The sequence below is a fragment of the Mus caroli genome, chromosome 17 (assembly GCF_900094665.2).
Source record: "Mus caroli chromosome 17, CAROLI_EIJ_v1.1, whole genome shotgun sequence".
Lineage (NCBI taxonomy): Eukaryota > Metazoa > Chordata > Mammalia > Rodentia > Muridae > Mus > Mus caroli.
In genome coordinates, this window is record NC_034586.1 from 84,155,750 (window position 1) to 84,175,212 (window position 19,463).

The following is a 19,463-nucleotide window of genomic DNA, read 5'->3' on the forward strand; positions in this document are numbered from 1 at the left end:
GTATTAAGAATTTATCCATCCCAGTATCTCCTGGATAGCCTGTATTAAGAATTTATCCATCCCAGTATCTCCTGGATAGCCTGTATTAAGAATTTTTGTCGTAGCCGGGCAGTGGTGGCGCACGCCTTTAATCTCAGCACTTGGGAGGCAGAGGCAGGCATATTTCTGAGTTCGAGGCCAGCCTGGTCTACAGAGTGAGTTCCAGGGCAGCCAGGGCTATACAGAGAAACCCTATCTCTATATATTTTCTACATAAACACGATTAAAAATCTTTTTTTTCATGTAGAAAATATTCTCTACTGTTTTGGTATAGTATTGTTTTTAGAGTAGAACTTTTTAATTGTATTTATTCTGAGTGGGTAGGAGCAGTGCGCAGGAACCATGTATGTATGTAGAACCTTGAGGACAACTTGAAGACGTCTTCTCTCCGCCACAGGGGTCCCTTGGCTGGAACTCAGCTTGTCAGGCCTGACAGCAAGCCCACTGACACAGTCAGCATTCTACACATTTTGATCCTTATGTTATTTGCCATGCAACAGGTCTTTTCCTGTCTGTCTTTCTTTCTTTCTTTCTTTCTTTCTTTCTTTCTTTCTTTCTTTCTTTCTTTCTTTCTTTCTTTCTTTCTTTTTTTTTGTCTGTCTTCCTCCCCGCCCCCCGCCCCCCTCTGCCCAATAGGTCTTTTTCTTCCATGGTGGTCATTCTCAGTCAAGGCCCCTTTCCCAAGGTTATAGAAACATGAGCCGTGCTTTCTTTAGATAGCTTTCCTCATCTAACTTTGAAGTGTTTTATCTCTGATCTGTGATGACTACATGAGAGAGAAGCACCTCTCTGTTCTGTCTGTCAGGCCTTCCTTTCCTCACTGAGCTGGATGCCCCATTTGTCCCACAGCAGAGGCCTGTGGGCTGTCTGCTCGGCATTTCCTGCCTTGCCACCGCCTGTGTTTTGGTTCAAGTGCATAGAGTTTGAGCTGGAGAGGGGACAACTGTCTTTTGTTTTCCTTTGACTCGCAATAAAGGAAATCATCCATGTTGACCGCCATCTTGGCTTAGGATCACACTCCATTTCGTGTTAATGACTACAGTGCTTTCTTCCTAGCCCCTCGCAGAGTCTGTGCCTTACGGGGAAGCTGTGGCCAACCGCCGGGTTCTTCTCAGCTCTACAGAGAGTCGGGAAGGCCTTGCACAGCAGGTATGGGAACAGAGTCTGGTAAAAAGGCAGAGGTGGTCAATCCTGTTGGAGGGTTAAAGATGGAGCAGTGAGGGGCACAGAGAGCTCCAGCAGTCAGATGGCTGTCTGTGGCATGTACGGCTGAGGTTTGAGAGAGGATGAGGACCAGAGGCATTGTCCACTGACACCTAGGGCTTCTTGCCTTAGATACTGTCATGGTTGGTGCTCAGTAGTAGCACAACAAATGGACGTCAGAATACTGAGGCAGGGGGAGGGAGGGAGGGGCTCGTCAGTCAGGGTTTTCCTCTTATGTGAGTAGGACTTTCCCTTTGCTGGTCAGTGGAATCGGGGGCAGTAGATGGCATGGAAGGCACTATTTCTTTTAGAAATTGGTATAAACTGATCAATTTAGATTTGTCAGGTATTTATTTAATTTACTTGAATGTCTGACTTATTGTACTTAGGGGGAATTCTTCTCACAGGACTAGGAAATGGCATAGTCATTAAGAGCACTGGCTGCTTTTTCCATAGCACTACCATGGTTCACACTGACTGCTTTCCATAGCACTACCATGGTTCACACTGACTGCTTTCCATAGCACTACCATGGTTCACACNTAGCACTACCATGGTTCACACTGACTGCTTTCCATAGCACTACCATGGTTCACACTGACTGCTTTCCATAGCACTACCATGGTTCACACTGACTGTTTTTCCATAGCACGACCCTGCTTCCCACTGGCTGATTTCCAGAGGACATTGGTCTGATTCCCAGCTCCCATGTAGCAGGGGGATCTGATGCCCTCTTCTCGCCTCTGTGGGCACCTGATGTGGGTGCTAGGAACCTAATTCGGGTACTGTGCAAGAGCTGCCAGTGCTATTAACTGCTGAGCCATCTCTCCAGCCTCCCAAATGACTTTAAAAAATTAAAAGTGTAACATACAGGAAAGTATCCCGATCACTAATGCATGGCACAGTTTTCACGAGTGACCTCACTACTGTAACCAGGACCTAAAGTTCTGAAGCGTGTGTGTCGGGGTGGGGTGTGGAGGGCTGGTGCTTCGCTGTGGAAGGTGTGCCCCAGGATCAAGGCCTTCCACAGGTCCTCTGTAATTGCGGTTGCCTCTTGTCTTACATTCTAACACCACAGATCGCCTTTGTTTCTTGTCTTTTTTTTTAAATTCATTTTTGTAGACTGGTTTTGTTTGTTGGCCGATATGGAGCCTTTACAAATGCAGTTCTGCTGTGTAGCGTGCATAAGCTCTCTCTGGCCTGACCTGCGTTCATCACTCATGAGGGAAAGTTCACGTGTCCCCCAACACCTGCCTTTGTGCTTGGTTCTCTAGCACAGTGAGAGGCTGTGTCTCCTTACTGCCTGGTGACACGCAGGGCCTGGGTGTCTGTGGTATATTCTAGTGCTTCTGATTTTGTTTTCATTTTTGCTGGCTTTTTCTGCTCTGGTGTCTCTTCTTAGGAAGTATATATAAGACTTGAGGATCACCGAAACACATGCCTGTCCATGAAGGATTCTTCCTGTGTTCCATGGAACATGTCTTTATTGGATGATTTTCTAACCACCTTCACCTTTGAACTCCTTTTCCCTGTCTGTGTGCAGGCCCAGGGAGGCCAGAGGAGGCTCGAGCCATTCTTGTTCCTCAGGCAATATCCACCTTTTTTTCTTTTTTCCCAAGAGAGCTCTCTCATTGCTCTGGAAGTCGCCCTGTGGGCCCACCTCTCTTCAGTGCCTAGAGCTGGGACTGTAAGTGCGCACTTCCAGTTTGTTAACAGAAGTGCTGAGCCAACAAACTCAGATGCACACTTCTCTGTCTGAACTGTCTTCCCACAAAGGCTGTTGATGGATACAGCCTTTTAAATAGTTAGTTCAGTTTTTGAATTTCAGGTTGTTCCTTGGTGTCCCCTTGTATAGTGTTCGTCTGTGCTGTTTTTCTGGCTCCTGTTCTGTGCAGTCTCTGTCCCCACTACATTCTGTCCCTGTCATTCTCTAAACCCTGGTGCTTTTCAAGGTTCAGCAGAGTTTGGAAAAGATTTCTAAGCTGGAGCAGGAGAAAGAACATTGGATGCTAGAAGCACAGTTAGCCAAAATCAAGCTGGAGAAAGAAAACCAACGGATTGCAGACAAGCTGAGGAGCACCAGCAGTGCCCAGCTGCCTGGGCTGGCCCAGGAGAACGCGACGGTGCCCACTGCTTCCAGCCAGGAGGAGGCTGCAGCCAAGGTCCCGACAGAGCCTGTGCAGCACACCAGTCTGGTGAGTCTTCCTGTTGGTAAAGACCCAACCTATCCAGTCCTGCTCCTACAACAAAATGGTAGAAACTGGGTGGCTTATGAACAGCAGGAGGCTGGGAAATCCAAAGAGCGGGTAGGTGTCTGTCCAGGGTGCACTTCCGGCTTCCCCAGGGTGTACTTCCGTGTCACTGTTGACTGTCTTTGCACTCCATGTTGTCACATGCATAAGTAGTGAATGAGCAACCTGGGCCTCTGTTTTATAAATGTCCAGGAGGCCATCTCCCAAGAGCCCCTCCTCATCACCTGTGAATTTAGAGAGACATAAACAAGCCCATATAAATTACATACAGGTTTCTATTGCTTTAAATAGAGGCTCAGTCCATTACCATCAAGGTGGGAGCATGGCAGCATCCAGACAGGCCTGGAGCAGGAGGAGCTGAGCATTCTATGTCTTCACCCAAAGGCAGGCAGGAGAAGACTGGCTTCCAGGCAGCTAGGATGAGGGTCTTAAAGCCACACCAACAATGACACACTTCCTCTAGCAAGGCCACACCTCCTAATAGTACCACTCTCTAGATCAAGCACATTCAAACACTACGCAGCTTTACAAAGGGAGTGGTCAGAGGCCTGGGATGGACGAATGGTACACTTGAGGGTGGTTGAGAGTGTGTGAGAACTGCCGGCTGGAGGTCCTCCCTGATGGTCAGAACTTATGAGAGTGAGGTGGAACCCACTGACAGTAAAGTAGAACCCTCTTAGAATGACCCAGTAGTTGTTCCCTTAAGTCCTTCTGCCCTTGACCCAACCTACCACCCTGGACAGTAGCTTAAATCTTGTAGTTATACCTGTTTTTGACATCTTTTCTGTTTTTTAAGGGGTGGTGGTAGTAGTGGTCAAGATTGAACCGAGGGTCTGTGAATATGAGGCAGGCTGTCTTACCATTGAGCCACCTCTATCCTGTCTTTAGAGTCTTAATCTACAAAAGCAAACCAGACAAAGTGGAGTTGTCCTATAATTTACCTAAGCTTATATATTTAAGTTTCAAATGTTAATGTCTTCATAACAGCATGTTGAAGTATGCCTTTTCCTTTTGAGTTTTTATGTGGTTTTTTTTATGATTTTCATTCAGCACATTGTTAGATTTGTGGTCTCCATACAGCCATCTCTGGCTACTGCTCTGGAAATGATATAACAGGGTCAGAGTCCATCATCCTCTTGCTCTTCCCATAGTTTGTTGGGTTAATCAGCATTTCGCTCGAGCATTTGGCAGTGGCCATTCAGCCTCAAGGCAGAAGCTGTGCTGAGCGCTCAGAGCCGTGATATAAATGTTCCGTGCTCCAGCACAGACTGAGAAGAGCATGCGCTCTAGACTGTTAGCCTCTGTGTCTGAGATGTAAGCCTCCTGCTCTAACAGGATTTTTCTTTATGTTCTAGGTTGGGATGTTAACCAGGATGCCAGACAGTGAGGTAATGTGTGCTCGGATCATGGTGCTCCTTAGCCTGTGTGTGGTGCAGATTTGCGAGCAGAGTCGTGTGGTAGCTGTCTTTGTGCTTCCCTCTCAACGATGCTTCCAGGCTGCCTTTCTCACTTCCTGCATGCTATCCTTCTTCACTAGAAGGACGTTAGAGCCTGGTTTAGCAAATGTCTTGTTCAGTGGCCAGCGTTCAGAGTTGGACTGATGCACCCCTGCCTGGCCACTGGCCATTGCTCTGTAATCTGTGCCAGGTGTGTGAGGCCGAGGGCAGCTGGGAAGGCTTGGCTTTTTAGGCCTCTGTGAGCTTACACATTTGAATTTTGAAGTACTTGAAGATCATGGTTTTGCAAGTGACCAGAAAAAGAAAACTGAGGTAACTGAGGTCATTGCTTAGTGTAGATGCTGTGGTCCTAGGAGGCCGGCAGATTCTGTGATTTCCCTATTTATGTCAAGGGTAATATTGAGATTTGTATATTTTTAAGTTTGGATCAATTGTGTTTTATTGGTAGTGCAACCAGGGAAAATACCAGTCTGAAACAAAGGCCATAAAACCTTGCAGTTTTATTTAATTTATTAGTATTTTTAAGAGCTTTACATTTTCCTGAAGAAAATTTAAGGGTAAAAAAATTACTGTTCTAAATTTAGAAGGGCTGTGAGTGAACACAGCCCAGCACTATTCACTTAGATGTTTATTGCAGCAGTGTTCAGAGGATCAGGTCATGCAGTCAATCTAGGTGCCCGTCAGCAGAGAAATGGCAATGAAAATATGCTGTGTATACACAGTGGAATTTCATGAAGCCATAAACAATGATATTGCAAGAAAATGGATATAACTAGAGATTATCATGTAAAGTAGATAAGGTCAGGCTCAGAAAAATAAATGTTATATTTTCTCCATTTGTGGGTCCTAGATTATATAAAGATACAGAAAAGCATATCTGTGACTATAGAAAGAATGATAGAACTAATGGGAGAAGGGGGAAAAAAGGAGAAGATGGGGAATTGGGGCACAGGCAAAATGTATAATATACTTATACAAACTGAAACCCAGTGCTATATATATAAAATGATTATATGCTAATAAAAAACAGAGTGTTTCCAATAAATACCCTCCCCCAATTCCAAGCCCTCATATTTGTCCGAAACATGGAGATTTTGAAAGTTAGGTTTGTAGCTGCTAAAAGCTGGTCAGAACTGTGCGTGGTGCCTCATGTCTGTCAATAAGGAAGATGGTGAATTTGCATTTAGCCCTGGATGCTCAGCGACCTTCAAACTTAAAAACAAGCAAACACCTCAAAGACCATGAATGAATGAATGAATGAATGAACAGATGAGTGAAAAATGTGGTGCCACGGGGCTTCCCTATATCACCACAGTGCTGCTGCCTTCTGGGGAGCACGAAGACACAGACCCACAGGTGCTGGCTAAGGAAATCTGGTCTGTTTTCCTGCCATGACTGACGTTTGGGAACTGTGTGGGTCCTGTGAGGGTCCAGTAAAGAGGGCTGAGCCGTGGTCCTTGTGTCCTTTGCCAGAATTGCCCTGCTCACTGGCATCTCTGGTGCGTTCGTGTTCTGTTTAGGCTCCGGATGTTGAGTCCCGTGAAGACCTAATTAAGAGTCACTACATGGCCAGGATAGCGGAGCTCACATCCCAGCTGCAGCTGGCTGACAGTAAGTCAGTGCACTTCTACGCCGAGGTGAGTGGACACGATGAGACTGCCACCTCTCCCTGACCCTGCTAGAGTCAGACCACTGTGCTGTTCTCTTATCTGATGGAAGAGAGCCACCGTCACCTGCACTTTCTGTCTATGTCTTTCTATGTCTGGATTGTTTGTAGCTCATGGTGATTAGTCTGAACCGCTCCAGAATGTTCATTTCATCAAGTGTACAGCTTCCTGTGTCATTTCCAAGTTACTGCCCGAGAGAGGATGGAGTTACGGCAGCCTTTCCATGGCCCCGTGCTGCGGGTTTTGTAGGATTAGTAGAGATTACTTGTCTTGGTGGTAGAGGACATGCACAGATACGGGGCTTTTACAAGCACAAGGTGATAAGCCGGGTGTGCCTGATATGTTTTGTCTTTATGTTTGCTTGCTCTGTATGTGTGTGAGTGTCACAGCACAGGGAGATGGGAGAAAACAGCTTACATGAGTTGTAACCCTCTTCCACTGCATGGGTTCCAGGGACCAGACTGCAGGATCCTTGTGTGTGTGTGTGTGTGTGTGTGTGTGTGTGTGTGTGGAGAGGAAGTGAATGAGATAAGTATTATTAAATACTTATCTTAATCATTATCAAGTATTATTAAATAAAGAAGATAGAAGGTTGGGTGGGTGCATGCAGGGTCTTTAAGCCTTTGATTCGACACTTTATAGTAAGAATTAATCACAGATGGCAGGCGGAGAATTACACTACCTAAGTTGTTAAAGCAAAAAGGGAGGGATGGCACACTAGCTTTATCTAGGCTTGTGTTGAACACCGCAGGAATGAAGAGGTTAATAGCCAGTCAGTTTGCTAAAGGTAGAGAAGGACTTTGAGTTTTTCTTGTTAAAATAAGACTGTGTCTAGTCCAATGTTTAAGAAGCTGCCGCACCCACCTTTGATGGGTTGGTCATGTGTGACTGCATGTTACAGTGTAGAGAGTTGGGGACCTGGCTGACAGTGGACTGTTATTTCTTGAGCCATGTCCGCAGCTGATGCCATCATTTCTGGTTCCCTGCCTGCTCTCTGGGTTGGTGTCCCAGCTGTGATTGTCATCTTCCTGGGGCCTGTGTCTTGCATGTTCTCTCTCTCTTGGGAGTTCATTGCTGAGCACAGAGGGAAGTGGTTAGATTGATTGTACAAACTGTCCTGAGATTCTCTTGAGAACAAATAATAACTAGGGGGTTTTAGGCTGTCTGGTTTTCATGAGATCTGCCTACTTTAGTAAATGTTTTCAGCACGATTATGGTACAAGAGGTTTTAGATTGCCCTAGTTTGTTCTCATCTATAAACAGGAAGTACTGCCACCCAGTACGAGAACAGACAGCTGGTGTCCACACAGCATTCACACGTGTCTCTCTCTGCACATCCTCCTTGTTGAACAATAGTGTGAAATCAAGTTTTCTCTTCTTCCTTTCACCTGCTCTGTCTTGCACCATCTGGGTTTAGTAAAACTCCTAGAAAAACCACCTGCCCTCCCCAGGTGGACGTGTGAGGCTATTGGGTAGGTTATAAGGATATTTTGGTTCTGGGATTGAGACCTTTAGTGAAGAACTTAGAACCCAAGTCTGCCATGCTTGTCAGCCTGCGGTCACTTTTGAGATAACTACAGTCCTTTATCCTCACTAGTACAAATGGGTTCTGTGAACATGGAGAATGTTCTTATGCGCTTTGTAACCATTAGCCATTAGACTGCTGAGCTGGGCCGCCTCTGAAGGTGTAGATACCTGGGGGCTGTGCAGAGGTATTCAGCAGAGAGTTTTGGAATGAATAAATGAGGGAGGGAGGGAGGGAATGAATGAGTGACCTTTGGCTTTGGTGAGTATAACCTGCTACCTTTCCGAGGATAAGATTTGGTGTTTTGATTGTACAGTGCCGTGCGCTCTCTAAGAGACTAGCCCTGGCGGAGAAGTCGAAGGAGACACTGACAGAGGAGATGAGGCTAGCCAGTCAGAACATCAGCAGGCTTCAGGTGAGCTCCTCCGTGTGACCTCAGCACATTCGTGTTTTTCACTGACTTCTGCGAGGACAGTGAAGCCAGCCTTCCGTGGGAAGCAGCGATGTCTGGCTTTGACACATGCTCCACACCACTTTATTTCTCAGTCACCTTAGAGTCACAGTTACTCAGACCAGACAGAGACTGGCCGTCTTTGTATCTGACTTGAAGCTAGTTTTAAATCCTTTCACAGTCTGCATTTGCTATTTGTTTCCCCTTTCTTGTGAACACTCAGGATTGGCTGGAGGATTGGGCTATACATAGTATTCTGTCTTGTTTCAGAACTGACCTAAATAAACCTGAGTGGGGTTATAAAACATATGTATTTAATTTAATATATAATTAATTAAATAAATACATAAGGAGATAAATCAGATTCCAGTTTCAAACCTTGCCTTTCAGGAAACCCCCGTTGAGCTGGACTGCTGGCCTCTTTCATCTTGTTAAAACAAGAGGGTGGGGCCACATTTTCTGTGTTCTCCACCGTCTGTATTCAGCAGAGAGTTTTGGAATGAATGAATGAGTGAATGAATGAATGAGTGCTCTTTGGCTTTGGTGACTATAACCTGCTAATCTTGGTATCAACAAGAGGTAGGCATGGGAAAACGCTGGAACACAGCAACCTGTTCTCAGGTAGTTAGGATTACTGCAGTTTATTCAAGAGGCTGAGGAGAGAGGAGGTGGGAGGAGAGGAGCTGCCTTCGGGGAAGGTGCAGATGCCTGGGGCCTGGGCAGAGGTTTCAACACCAGGAAGGTTCGGAAGTGTCATTTCACCTTCAGACTTTTGACAGTTCTGTACCCAGCCAAGAAGAGAGTGCTTGGATTTTGTAAGCACAGGTACATGTGTGTGAGCATGCGTGTGGAGACCAGAGGACAGCCTTGGGTGGTGCTCCTTAAGAGCTGACCACCTTTTTCTTTTGAGACTGGGTCTCTTTGCCTCAGTAGGCTGGCTAGTTTATCAGGGAGTCTCAGGATCTGTCCCCCTCTCCCCAGGGCTGGGATTCCTAGTGTGCACACCCAGGTCCACCTTCTTTTTACTTCTAGGGATGGAACTTGGGGCCTCCCACTCCAAGGCAAACACCTTTTTGCTACAGCCTCCAGCCCTGAATTGTTTTGCAAATGAGTCATGAGCACACTCTTTGAAGGCTGACACATTTTCTCCTAGTTCTTTTAACTTGGGTCTTCCATTCGGCCAGTGCCTTACTTAACCCTGCGTTAACTGATCAACTCGGGGCATCGCGATGGGCTGCTCTCACAGATATTTGTACTAAAGGATACCTCTGGGTGGTGGCTGGGGTCTTTGACGACCTTTCTTCTTTCCCCTGCTGTTTAGGACGAGCTGATGACCACCAAGAGGAGCTACGAGGATCAGCTGAGCATGATGAGCGACCACCTGTGCAGCATGAACGAGACACTGTCCAAACAGAGGGAAGAGATTGACACGCTCAAGATGTCCAGTAAGGTGTGTAGGGGCAGCCTGACAGACACACAGATGTGTTTAGTGCAGCTGCTAGAAAATACCGCACTGTTCTGCCTGTAAGAGGAAAGTACTTGGGACTCCTCTTCCTTCACATCACTTTCCCCTCCCAAAAGAAAAGTATATTTCTTTGGCTGAGTCTAAGCTGCGGTCTGGCTTGCTGCCTCTTGACATGGTGTCAGAGTGAGGGACTAGAAGATGGCTTCAGGAGGGGCATGCCGGGCTCTCTGTATGAGACCCTAATGGTTACTGGGTAGCCCTTAGCAAAGTGCTTTCTTCAGGACAATCTGTATTCTAGTTAATTCACAAATAAAAGCCACACACAGCTTCAGGAAGCCGCTCAAACACCCCATCCCAAGCTCTTGACTCTCAGTGAATCCTGCGTTCTGAGACCACAGGCCTCACTAGGTTACACGTTCACTACCTGTTCCTTTTTATTGTTTGTTTGTTTTGTGTTTTGTTCTTTTTATGCTTTTTGTTTGTTTGTTGTTTCTTTTTCTTTTTCTTTCCTGAGGCAGGGTTTCTCTGTGTAGCCCTGTCTGTCTGGGAACTTGTTATATAGACCAGGGTGGCCTGGAACTCATGCCTGCCCCTGCCTCTTGAGTGCTGGGATGAAAGGTGTGCGCCAATGCCTGGCTTCCATTACATCTTTATTCAGTTATCCACCACAAGATAAAAGAAGGAACCTCTTCCATGGATCCTGTGTCTCTGTGCTTGCATGGTCCTCCTCGTCACTCACTGTCAGCCCCTCGGTTTCTTCTCTGCGTTGTCCCATGTCCACACTTAGGCTTGCCTGGTCCATGCATCCAGGTCTACATCAGCGGCTAGGATCCATATATGAGGGGGAACATGGTCCTTTTTCTGTTTCAGTTTAGGCTACCTCTATTATTATTATAATCATAATAGTATTATAATATTAGCTATTACTATACCTCCCAAGTCTGCTGCAGACCCTCTGGGTCCCTTTGTCTGTGTGGAACAGGTCTCTGGTCACAGGTAGGCAAGGAGTTGGAGGGAATTGAATTAAGACAGATGCACACAGGAGAGGTTGTGTAGAATCTGAATGTAATTTGTCAAATTGAGCATCAAACTTTTTATACAGAAGAAAATAGGGAAGTTAGGTGACACATCTGCAAGGTACAAATGATATTACCGGATGCTTAATGACTCTTACACAAAACAGAGGAATGCAAACACAAAGACTGGCAGGAACTAGGCAATAAAACAACTGAGACAAAGTCAGCTCTATCTAAGCTCAGCCATAGTCTTAGAAGCCAGGTGTGAGGTCTTTACACTCCTAGGGCAAAGGCTTTCATACCCAAGTCATGGTTCTAATTAGGGAGCTCCACTCTAGCTAACCATCTCATGAATAATGCAGTACTCTAAAACCACAGCCAGATCTACTTCCTAAACCATTGTAAATTCCTGTATATGAGAGCAACTTGGCTTTTATTCTAAGTGATAGTGTAATACCAGAGGCAATTCTGAATGTCACTGAATAGGCAACATTCTTACTGAATTCCAAGCCCAGGGTCAGCTCAAGGACTACCTAGGGCATTGGTGAAGGCCAGGAAGCAAAGTTCGGTTTTGCTTAGGTATTTGGCAAGTCATTGCTTGGAGGCACCTATAACAAAACAATCCTGAAAGGAAGCACACAGATCCATTCGCAAGGACAAAATTGGAGCATACGTGCTATGGGATGCCACAGTTCCAGGAGACTAAGTTTCTGTGAAACTCTTTGCCTCAGGACTGCATCCAGGCTTTTGGCCTGTCATGCTTGTCACTACTGGAGTGGATGTAGCACAAGTCCATCCATTTTCCTGCAGATCTCATTATTTTACAGTTGAATAATATTGGAAATTATAATATCTCACATTTTCATCATCTCTTTATCTGTTGTTGGGCATCTAGGCTGGGTTCCTTCCCTTGTTACTGTGAATACAGCAGCAATAAACTTGTATGTGCAGGCATCTCTGGGGTGGGATATGTCCGTGTCTTAGTTAGGGTTTTACTGCTGTGAACAGACACCATGACCAATGCAACTCTTTATTATTTTTTTTTTTTAAGATTTATTTATTTTATTTATATGAGTGCACTGTAGCTACCTTCAGACACACCAGAAGGGGCATCAGATTCCATTGCAGATGGATGTGAGCCACCATGTGGTTGCTGGAAATTGAATTCAGGATCTCCGGAAAAGCAGTAGGTGCTCTTAACCGCTGAGCCATCTCTCTAGCCCCCCAAGGCAACTAAGGACAGCATCTAACTGGGGCTGGCTTACAGGTTCAGAGCTTCAGTCCAAAATCATTAAGGTAGGAACATGGCAGCATCTCGGCAGGCATGGTTCAGGAGGAGCTGAGAGTTCTACATCTTCATCTGAAAGCTGCTAGCAGAATACTGACTTCCAGGCAGCTAGGATGAATGTCTTAAAGCCCACAGCGACACACCTACTCCAATGGGGCCAAACCTTCTCATAGTGCCACTCACTCCCTGGGCTGAGCACATACAAACCATTGCAGGCTATCTTGTGTATATGCCCCAGAGTGGAATAGAGCCTTTTATTTATTCTCACAGCTGTCCATAGAACCTAGGGATGCTAAGCGTTCTCCAGGATTCCTGGTGGTTTTGTTTCTCAGAGATCCTTAGTCTGAGGGAGTCTCGCTAGATAACTGGATAATGTGCTTAGGCTGGGGTACATTAACATATTCCATGTCTGTGTTACTGAATGGTGACTTCTTTTCCATGTAAACTTGAAGGCGTTCAGTTCTGTGTCTCATCTCAGATGATCCCTGCACGTCCATAGCTCGTGCACCCATTTGTGAGCTGAAGCGGCAGTAGAGAGGCACAGCGGCAGCTTTGTGCCAGTGGTGTAGACCAGGGCTCTGATCAGCGAGGTCTCCTTGGAGAATATACTGTGTTCTCCATCGGAGGAGTGTGCTGTGCATCACTTTCCACTTCTCAGGATCGATCAGTTCAGGATACTCACTGCCTTCTCCCTGTGGGGGGGGGATGTGTTGCTCCTACTTATCTGGGCCATCTCTGTGCTGGTTACCAGCCACCTTGGGAACAGGGAACAGAGAGTGGGCAGGCTCCTTTCTGTGACTGCCTCCCCTTATTTTCATGACTTGATTATATTTCTAGTCACAGTAGGAAGCACACACACTAAAGAGATCGTACTTAGTTTCTCTATGATTTAATGTGTGGTAGATGACTTTGAGAAAGCTAGGTGTAGGCTTTACGAAGCAGTGACTGTGATCCCAGAGAAGCCCTTCATTCCCCCAGGTACACATGCATCCTGGGAGGCCAGCAAGGGGGATAGTGAGTCTAACATTGTCTCAAAAGACACCAATTCAGATAGGAGACCTCTCTAGTTCAGAGTGGTGTTCATAATCCTTCTCGGGCCACTCTGTCAGCTCTGGTCAGGGTTTCTACTGCTGCAGTGAAACCCTGTGACCAAAAGCAGCTTGGGGAGGAAAGGGTTTATTCGGCCTAGACTTCCACATTGCTGCTCATCACTGAAGGAAGTCAGAACTGGAACTCAAATGGTAGGAATCTGGAGGCAGGAGCTGATGCAGAGGCCATAGAGAGTACTGCTTACTGGCTTGCTTTTCATAGCTTGCTCAGCCTGGTTTTTTACAGAACCCAGGACCACCAGCCCAGGGATGGCACCACCCATATGGACTGGGCTTTCCCCCATCAATCATTAATTTAGAAAATTCCCTATGGGCTTGCCAACAGCCTGATCTTATGGAGGTATTTTCTTAATTGATGTTCCCTCCTCTCAGATGACTGTAGCTGTGTCAACTGGACATAAACTGTCCAGCACACACCCTACTTTCTGGCTGTTTCTATTGCTGTACTGTCTCCTTGTGCTGAGCGAGCATTTATCCACTGGATGCTGAGTACAATCTCTACCATGTGTGCCGTAATCTTGTTCTCAGCATCTGTACTCTGCCAATGTTGCCCACTTATGGGAAGAAATAATGTGTGGAAGTTATCATTTAGGGACTTCATTAGAATGTAGTCCTAAAGGAGCTAGAGAAAGTACCCAAGGAGCTAAAGGGATCTGCAACCCTATAGGTGGAACAACATTATGAACTAACCAGTACCCCAGAGCTCTTGACTCTAGCTGCATATGTATCAAAAGATGGCCTAGTCGGCCATCACTGGAAAGAGGCCCATTGGACTTGGAAACTTTATATGCCCCAGTACAGGGGAATGCCAGGGCCAAAAAGTGGGAGTGGGTGGGTAGGGGAGTGGGGGGAGTGTATGGGGGACTTTTGGGATAGCATTGGAAATGTAAATGAGGAAAATAGCTAATAAAAATATTTTAAAAAAAAGAATGTAGTCCTAAGAAGCGACCCTCTCCAGAGAGAGGAGAACGTTGTGAGAGCATCCTGTGAGAGAGCTCTGTGCCAGTACTCTGAACTCTAAAACAGCGGTTTCCACCCTGCGGCTTGAATGACCCTCTCTCAGGGCCACCTGAGACCCTTGGAAAACACAGTTACTGACATTACAATTCATAGCAGTATCAGAATTACAGCTATGAAGTCGCAACAAAAATGTTATGCTCGGGGATCAGAAAGGTCGAGAGCCACTGCTCCAAAACCTGTGGATTTAAGCAACAACAAAAATATTTGGGCCAAAACTATTTTGTTTCATGAAATTTCGTAAGAAAAGGAATTTCGGTAAACTGGGTATTCACTCGCTTTTCTATCTCATCCGCCCTCGGCCCTGAGAGAGATTGGGTCTGGGATTGGGAGCGGGGAGAGTCGGGAGCTTTGTGATTGCTGAGTGACAGCTGCCATGCAGGTTGTCTGTCAGCTGTTCTCTGTGTGGGAGGCCACCGTGCTGCACGGCACAGCAAGGCCGCTGGCAGCTTGCTTTAGACGCTGTGAGAACACTTGTGAAAGTTGAGTTCTTATGGTGGACACTTTTCTTTGCACAGGGAAATTCTAAGAAGACCCGGAATCGGTAGTTGATGACCTAGGCCTGCCACTGCAGTGACTGTTCTGCCCCGAGACTCGAGCCAGACTCCACAGCCAGTGCTGGTGCCCGCTGGGAAGCCATGTGCCGTTGGAGTTGGTGGATGAGCCAGTGCTATCTGTGACCTGGAGACATTTGAAGTATGTTTGTAAACAGAAGGCAAATACAGAATCCCATGTTGACAGTCAGATGGAAAACAGTACACATACCCGTGGATATTGTAGGTTTCCTTACGCTGTTTTTACTGTGCACTTTTTAAAATTAGGATTTAATTTCAGTATGTAAGAACAACAAATATTTTGTATATTTTCAAACTCAATTATATGGTAATGGATTTGGTATCTATGGAATAGATATATGTTTCTGGATAAAATGCTTAAATTGTCAGATGTCATTACTTCCTGTATTGTCATTTCTTCCTATAATTGAAAACTGAAAGACATCTCAGATTCCTTTTAAAAGATTCTCTCCCTTGCCACATCTCTCCATCCCTTTCCCTCCCCTTCCCCCGTGTCCCTTGAAGGTGACAAGCCTTACAGCCTTTTAGAGCCTGTGGGTTCGCTGTCATGTCTGCAGCTGTACAGTACACTCTCTTGTGTTCAAATAATTGCTAAAGGAAATTCTGTCAATAAATTCGTACCCACATGAACTTTTCAGTCTGTGACAGTGTGATGAGAGACACTGAAATGCATCCGGTCCCAGCTGACTGAGAGGTGACCTTCCTAACTGAGCAGTTGCACAGGTTAGCCTGTAGGAGACCCTTGGCTTTTGCTGGAGACCACTCTTCAAACAAGGACCCTAAGCCCTTTCAGCTCTCCCTGGACAACCCCAGGGTGCCTCTCCCTGCACCCTACTCCCAAGGCCACAGGCGTGTGCCTTGTGCTCAGTGGCTTATCACTGTCCTGCAGAGAAAAAAACTGAGGCTTGGAGGGCCGAGGCCACAGTCAGGAGCATGTGCCTGAGCCTGCTCACCGAGACACCTTTGGTTGGGGCATCACACTCCAGGTGCTTTGTATCTATCTGGAGGGTAAACGATTAAATTTCTCAGTCACTCTGTGACTTCATCCAGCCTCCCCTTTCACACCTTTATTCAGAAGCCTGTACGCTGCTAGCTAGTTTCTTAGATTCATTTCAAGGCTGGATACAGTATTCCCCTTTGGCATAATTTTTTCTTTTTTAAAAAAGTTTCATTAAAAAAAATCATGTACATGTTTATGTACCTATGAGAGCAGGTGCCCGTAGAAGCCAGTGGCGTAGGGTCCCTTGGGTACAGCTTTGGGTGGTTGTGTGAGCCTGGCTGGGAATAGGGCTCTGCAAGAGTCCCACTCTTAGCTGAATCTCCAGCCTCTGGCATGATTGTTTTTCTGGCTTAAAAAGAAATGAATTTTTATTTTCTTCTGTATATTACTGCTTTGCCTACAGGTATGCCTACGCACGCACCCCACTTGGGCCTGGTGCCTGCAGAGGCCAAAAGAGTGCGTTGGGTCACTTGGAACCGGAGTTACAGCCTGTTGTAAGCTGTCATGTGGGTGTTGGGAACTGAAGCCAGGTCTTCTGCAAGAGCAGCCAGCAGTCTTAACCACTGAGCCATCCCAGCCCCCTGACATTTTAAAATACATATTCTCTCCCATACAAACCTTGCCAATTATCAAAACAAGTTGAGTGTATTTATGCCATTAACTTGGTTGTCATCACTTATTATGAAAGTCTTGAAATAGACATGTCTTAGGGTTTTACTGCTGTGAACAGACACCATGACCAAGGCAACTCTTATAAGGAAAACATTTAATTGGAGCTGGCTTACAGGTTCAGAGGTTCAGTCCATTATCATCAAGGTGGGAACATGGCAGCGTCTAGGCAGGCATGGTGCAGGAGGAGCTGGGAATTCTGTATCTTCATCTGAAGGCTGCTAGGAGAATACTGGCTTCCAGGCAGCTAGGATGAGGGTCTTAAAGCCCATGCCCACAGTGACACACCTACTCCAGCAGGGACATACCTTCTAATACATGGGCCAAGTATATACTGAGGTAAAACAAACAAAAACAGTCCCCTAATCCCCTGCTTACCTTGGGCTCTGTAGAGAGAAAACCTCTTCCACTCACTGGTTTGATCTTTATGTTCTCAAATGGCATGTACTTAACCTGTGATTTTTTTTTTTTTTTTTTTTTTTCCTGCTGAGCCCTGGCCCTGCATTGGGAGACATTTTGTGTGCTTCCCCGCCCCCACCATTCACACAATCCTGCCTCCTTAAATTGGTTACTTCAACATTTGATCATGTTGCTATTCAATATAAGCTTCCCTGTGACTGTTGAAGTGCACATAGTTATCCAAGTCGTGTCATGCATGGCTTCTTTCAATAATGACCTTTAAAAACAAGCAGACAAACAAGTATTGCTTGTGGTGCACTGGTCTGTTCCCGAGCTTTTCGCCAGAGCTTTTCTCCAGGCGTGCGATTCTCCTTCCACTGAAGCCAAATCCATCGGGCATTCAGCCAACTTGTCTTCAAGAAATCTCAAGCTGGGTATGATGGCGTGCATCTGAGTCCCAGCTACTGGGGGGCTGAAGCAGGGGAGCACTTGGATCCAGGACTTTGAGGTCCGATTAGGCAACATTTGAGACTCCATATTAAGGAGATATCTGAGACTGGATTAAGGAGCCTCCTGACTCACTGGGCTCTATCTTGGTTGTTCCCTGTGTGTGGCAGATCTGCTGTTCTCTACTTCACATTGTGGGCAGTCACTGTCTCTCCCTCAGTTCCAGAAACCCATCTCATGGCAGTCCTCTGCTTACCACTTCAGCCCTCTCAAAAATGTTCTCTCTCCTTAAGATGTGGACAGAAAGAAGAATACACACACACATACACACACACACACAAACACACACATATACACACATATACACACACACACACATATACACAAACATACACACACACATACACACACATACACACATATACATACACACACACATACACACATATACATACACACACACATACACAAACATACACATACATACACACATACACACACACACACACACACACAGAGCCAAATACAGAAAACCATAAACAACAACAACAAGGCTGACTTCCTTTCTGGAGAACTTATTAAAACGATATTCCCTATTTTTTCTTGATTATGTATTCTATGAATATTGTTGAAAAATTTGGGGAACCAGGAAGTAGATCAAGAACACACATCTCTTAGTAGAGATTTCATCTCTAACATTTTAACTTATTCATGGGGCTGGGGAGATGGCTCAGTAATTAAGGGTACCTTCTGTCCTTGCAGAAAACTGAAATTCAGTTCCTGGCACCCACATCAGGTAGCTCACCACCTGTAAGTTCTGCTTCAGGGGACCTGACACCATGCTCTGGTCTCAGTGGGCATCAAACTCATGCGTACACACCCACCCAGAGACAGACATATACCCTTAAACAAAAAAGAAATTAGAAATGCATTTACTCCCACTCTTAGTTAATAAACATGTGTTTTAATTTTAAAAAAATGTGATAAATTCCAATGGGAGAAACAGAAAGACTGTCCAATGGTAAAGGGAGGTCCATTACCTCATTACCTGGCTCCTGACACCTGCAGGCACTGTGCACACTGGAGCAGCCAGAAGTGGCATCATGGAGAAGAGCCTTTGGGCACAGCTTGAGGGACGGATGAACATGTCTCACTGTTTGGTGAGTACAAATTGTCATTTGTCAACATCACCTTCCATTAAGTTGTCAGATTCGGTGCTGCTGGCCCTTCAAGCTGATAAACTGGATTGTCATATAAAAATGGGATTTAACATGAAGATAGTAACATCGTTGGCAGATAACAATTGGGCAAGCGTGTGAGACCGCACTGTTCTGTATCCCAAGAACTCAGTTCTCCTTCGCACAGAGCTGTTGCTTCTGGAGAGGCGGTAAGACACTGTTAGGGGAACTGAGATGACTTGTAACATGACACTCTAATTCCTTGTCCATCATGACAGTTAATATCAGAAACACGGGGTTAGGCTTTGGATGCTCAGGGCCCCTCTTGTGGACCATTTTGAAGACTAGAGAATCTTTAGGTATAAGACATGCCTGGTGCTAAGATCAAAAATTCAGGTGACAGCAGATGCTGGCGAGGATGTGGAGAAAGAGGAACACTCCTCCATTGTTGGTGGGATGGCAAGCTTGTACAACCACTCTGGAAGTTAGTCTGGCAGTCAGTTCCTCAAATTGGACATAGTATTACCAGAGGATCTTGCAGTACCTCTCCTGGGCATATATCCAGAAGATGTTCCAACTGGTAATAAGGACACATGCTCTACTATGTTCATAGCAGTCTTATTTATAATAGCCAGAAGCTGGAAAGAACCCAGATGTCCCTCAACAAAGGAATGGATACAGAAAACGTGGTACATTTACACAATGG

General features: G+C 45.8%; 1 protein-coding gene across 1 annotated transcript in view; it reads left to right on the forward strand.

Annotated features, from left to right (window-relative positions):
• Positions 1-15,694, forward strand: part of Ppp1r21 (protein phosphatase 1 regulatory subunit 21) — a 59,789-nt gene extending 44,095 nt beyond the window's left edge. Inside the window, exons 16-22 of the mRNA XM_021186002.2 lie at positions 1,096-1,188; positions 3,195-3,437; positions 4,850-4,882; positions 6,472-6,588; positions 8,460-8,558; positions 9,916-10,044; positions 15,008-15,694. Of these exons, the coding sequence (XP_021041661.1) occupies positions 1,096-1,188; positions 3,195-3,437; positions 4,850-4,882; positions 6,472-6,588; positions 8,460-8,558; positions 9,916-10,044; positions 15,008-15,037 (744 nt within the window). The 3' untranslated portion in view covers positions 15,038-15,694. The remainder of the gene's footprint in view (positions 1-1,095; positions 1,189-3,194; positions 3,438-4,849; positions 4,883-6,471; positions 6,589-8,459; positions 8,559-9,915; positions 10,045-15,007) is intronic.
• The last annotated feature ends 3,769 nt before the right edge of the window (positions 15,695-19,463 follow it).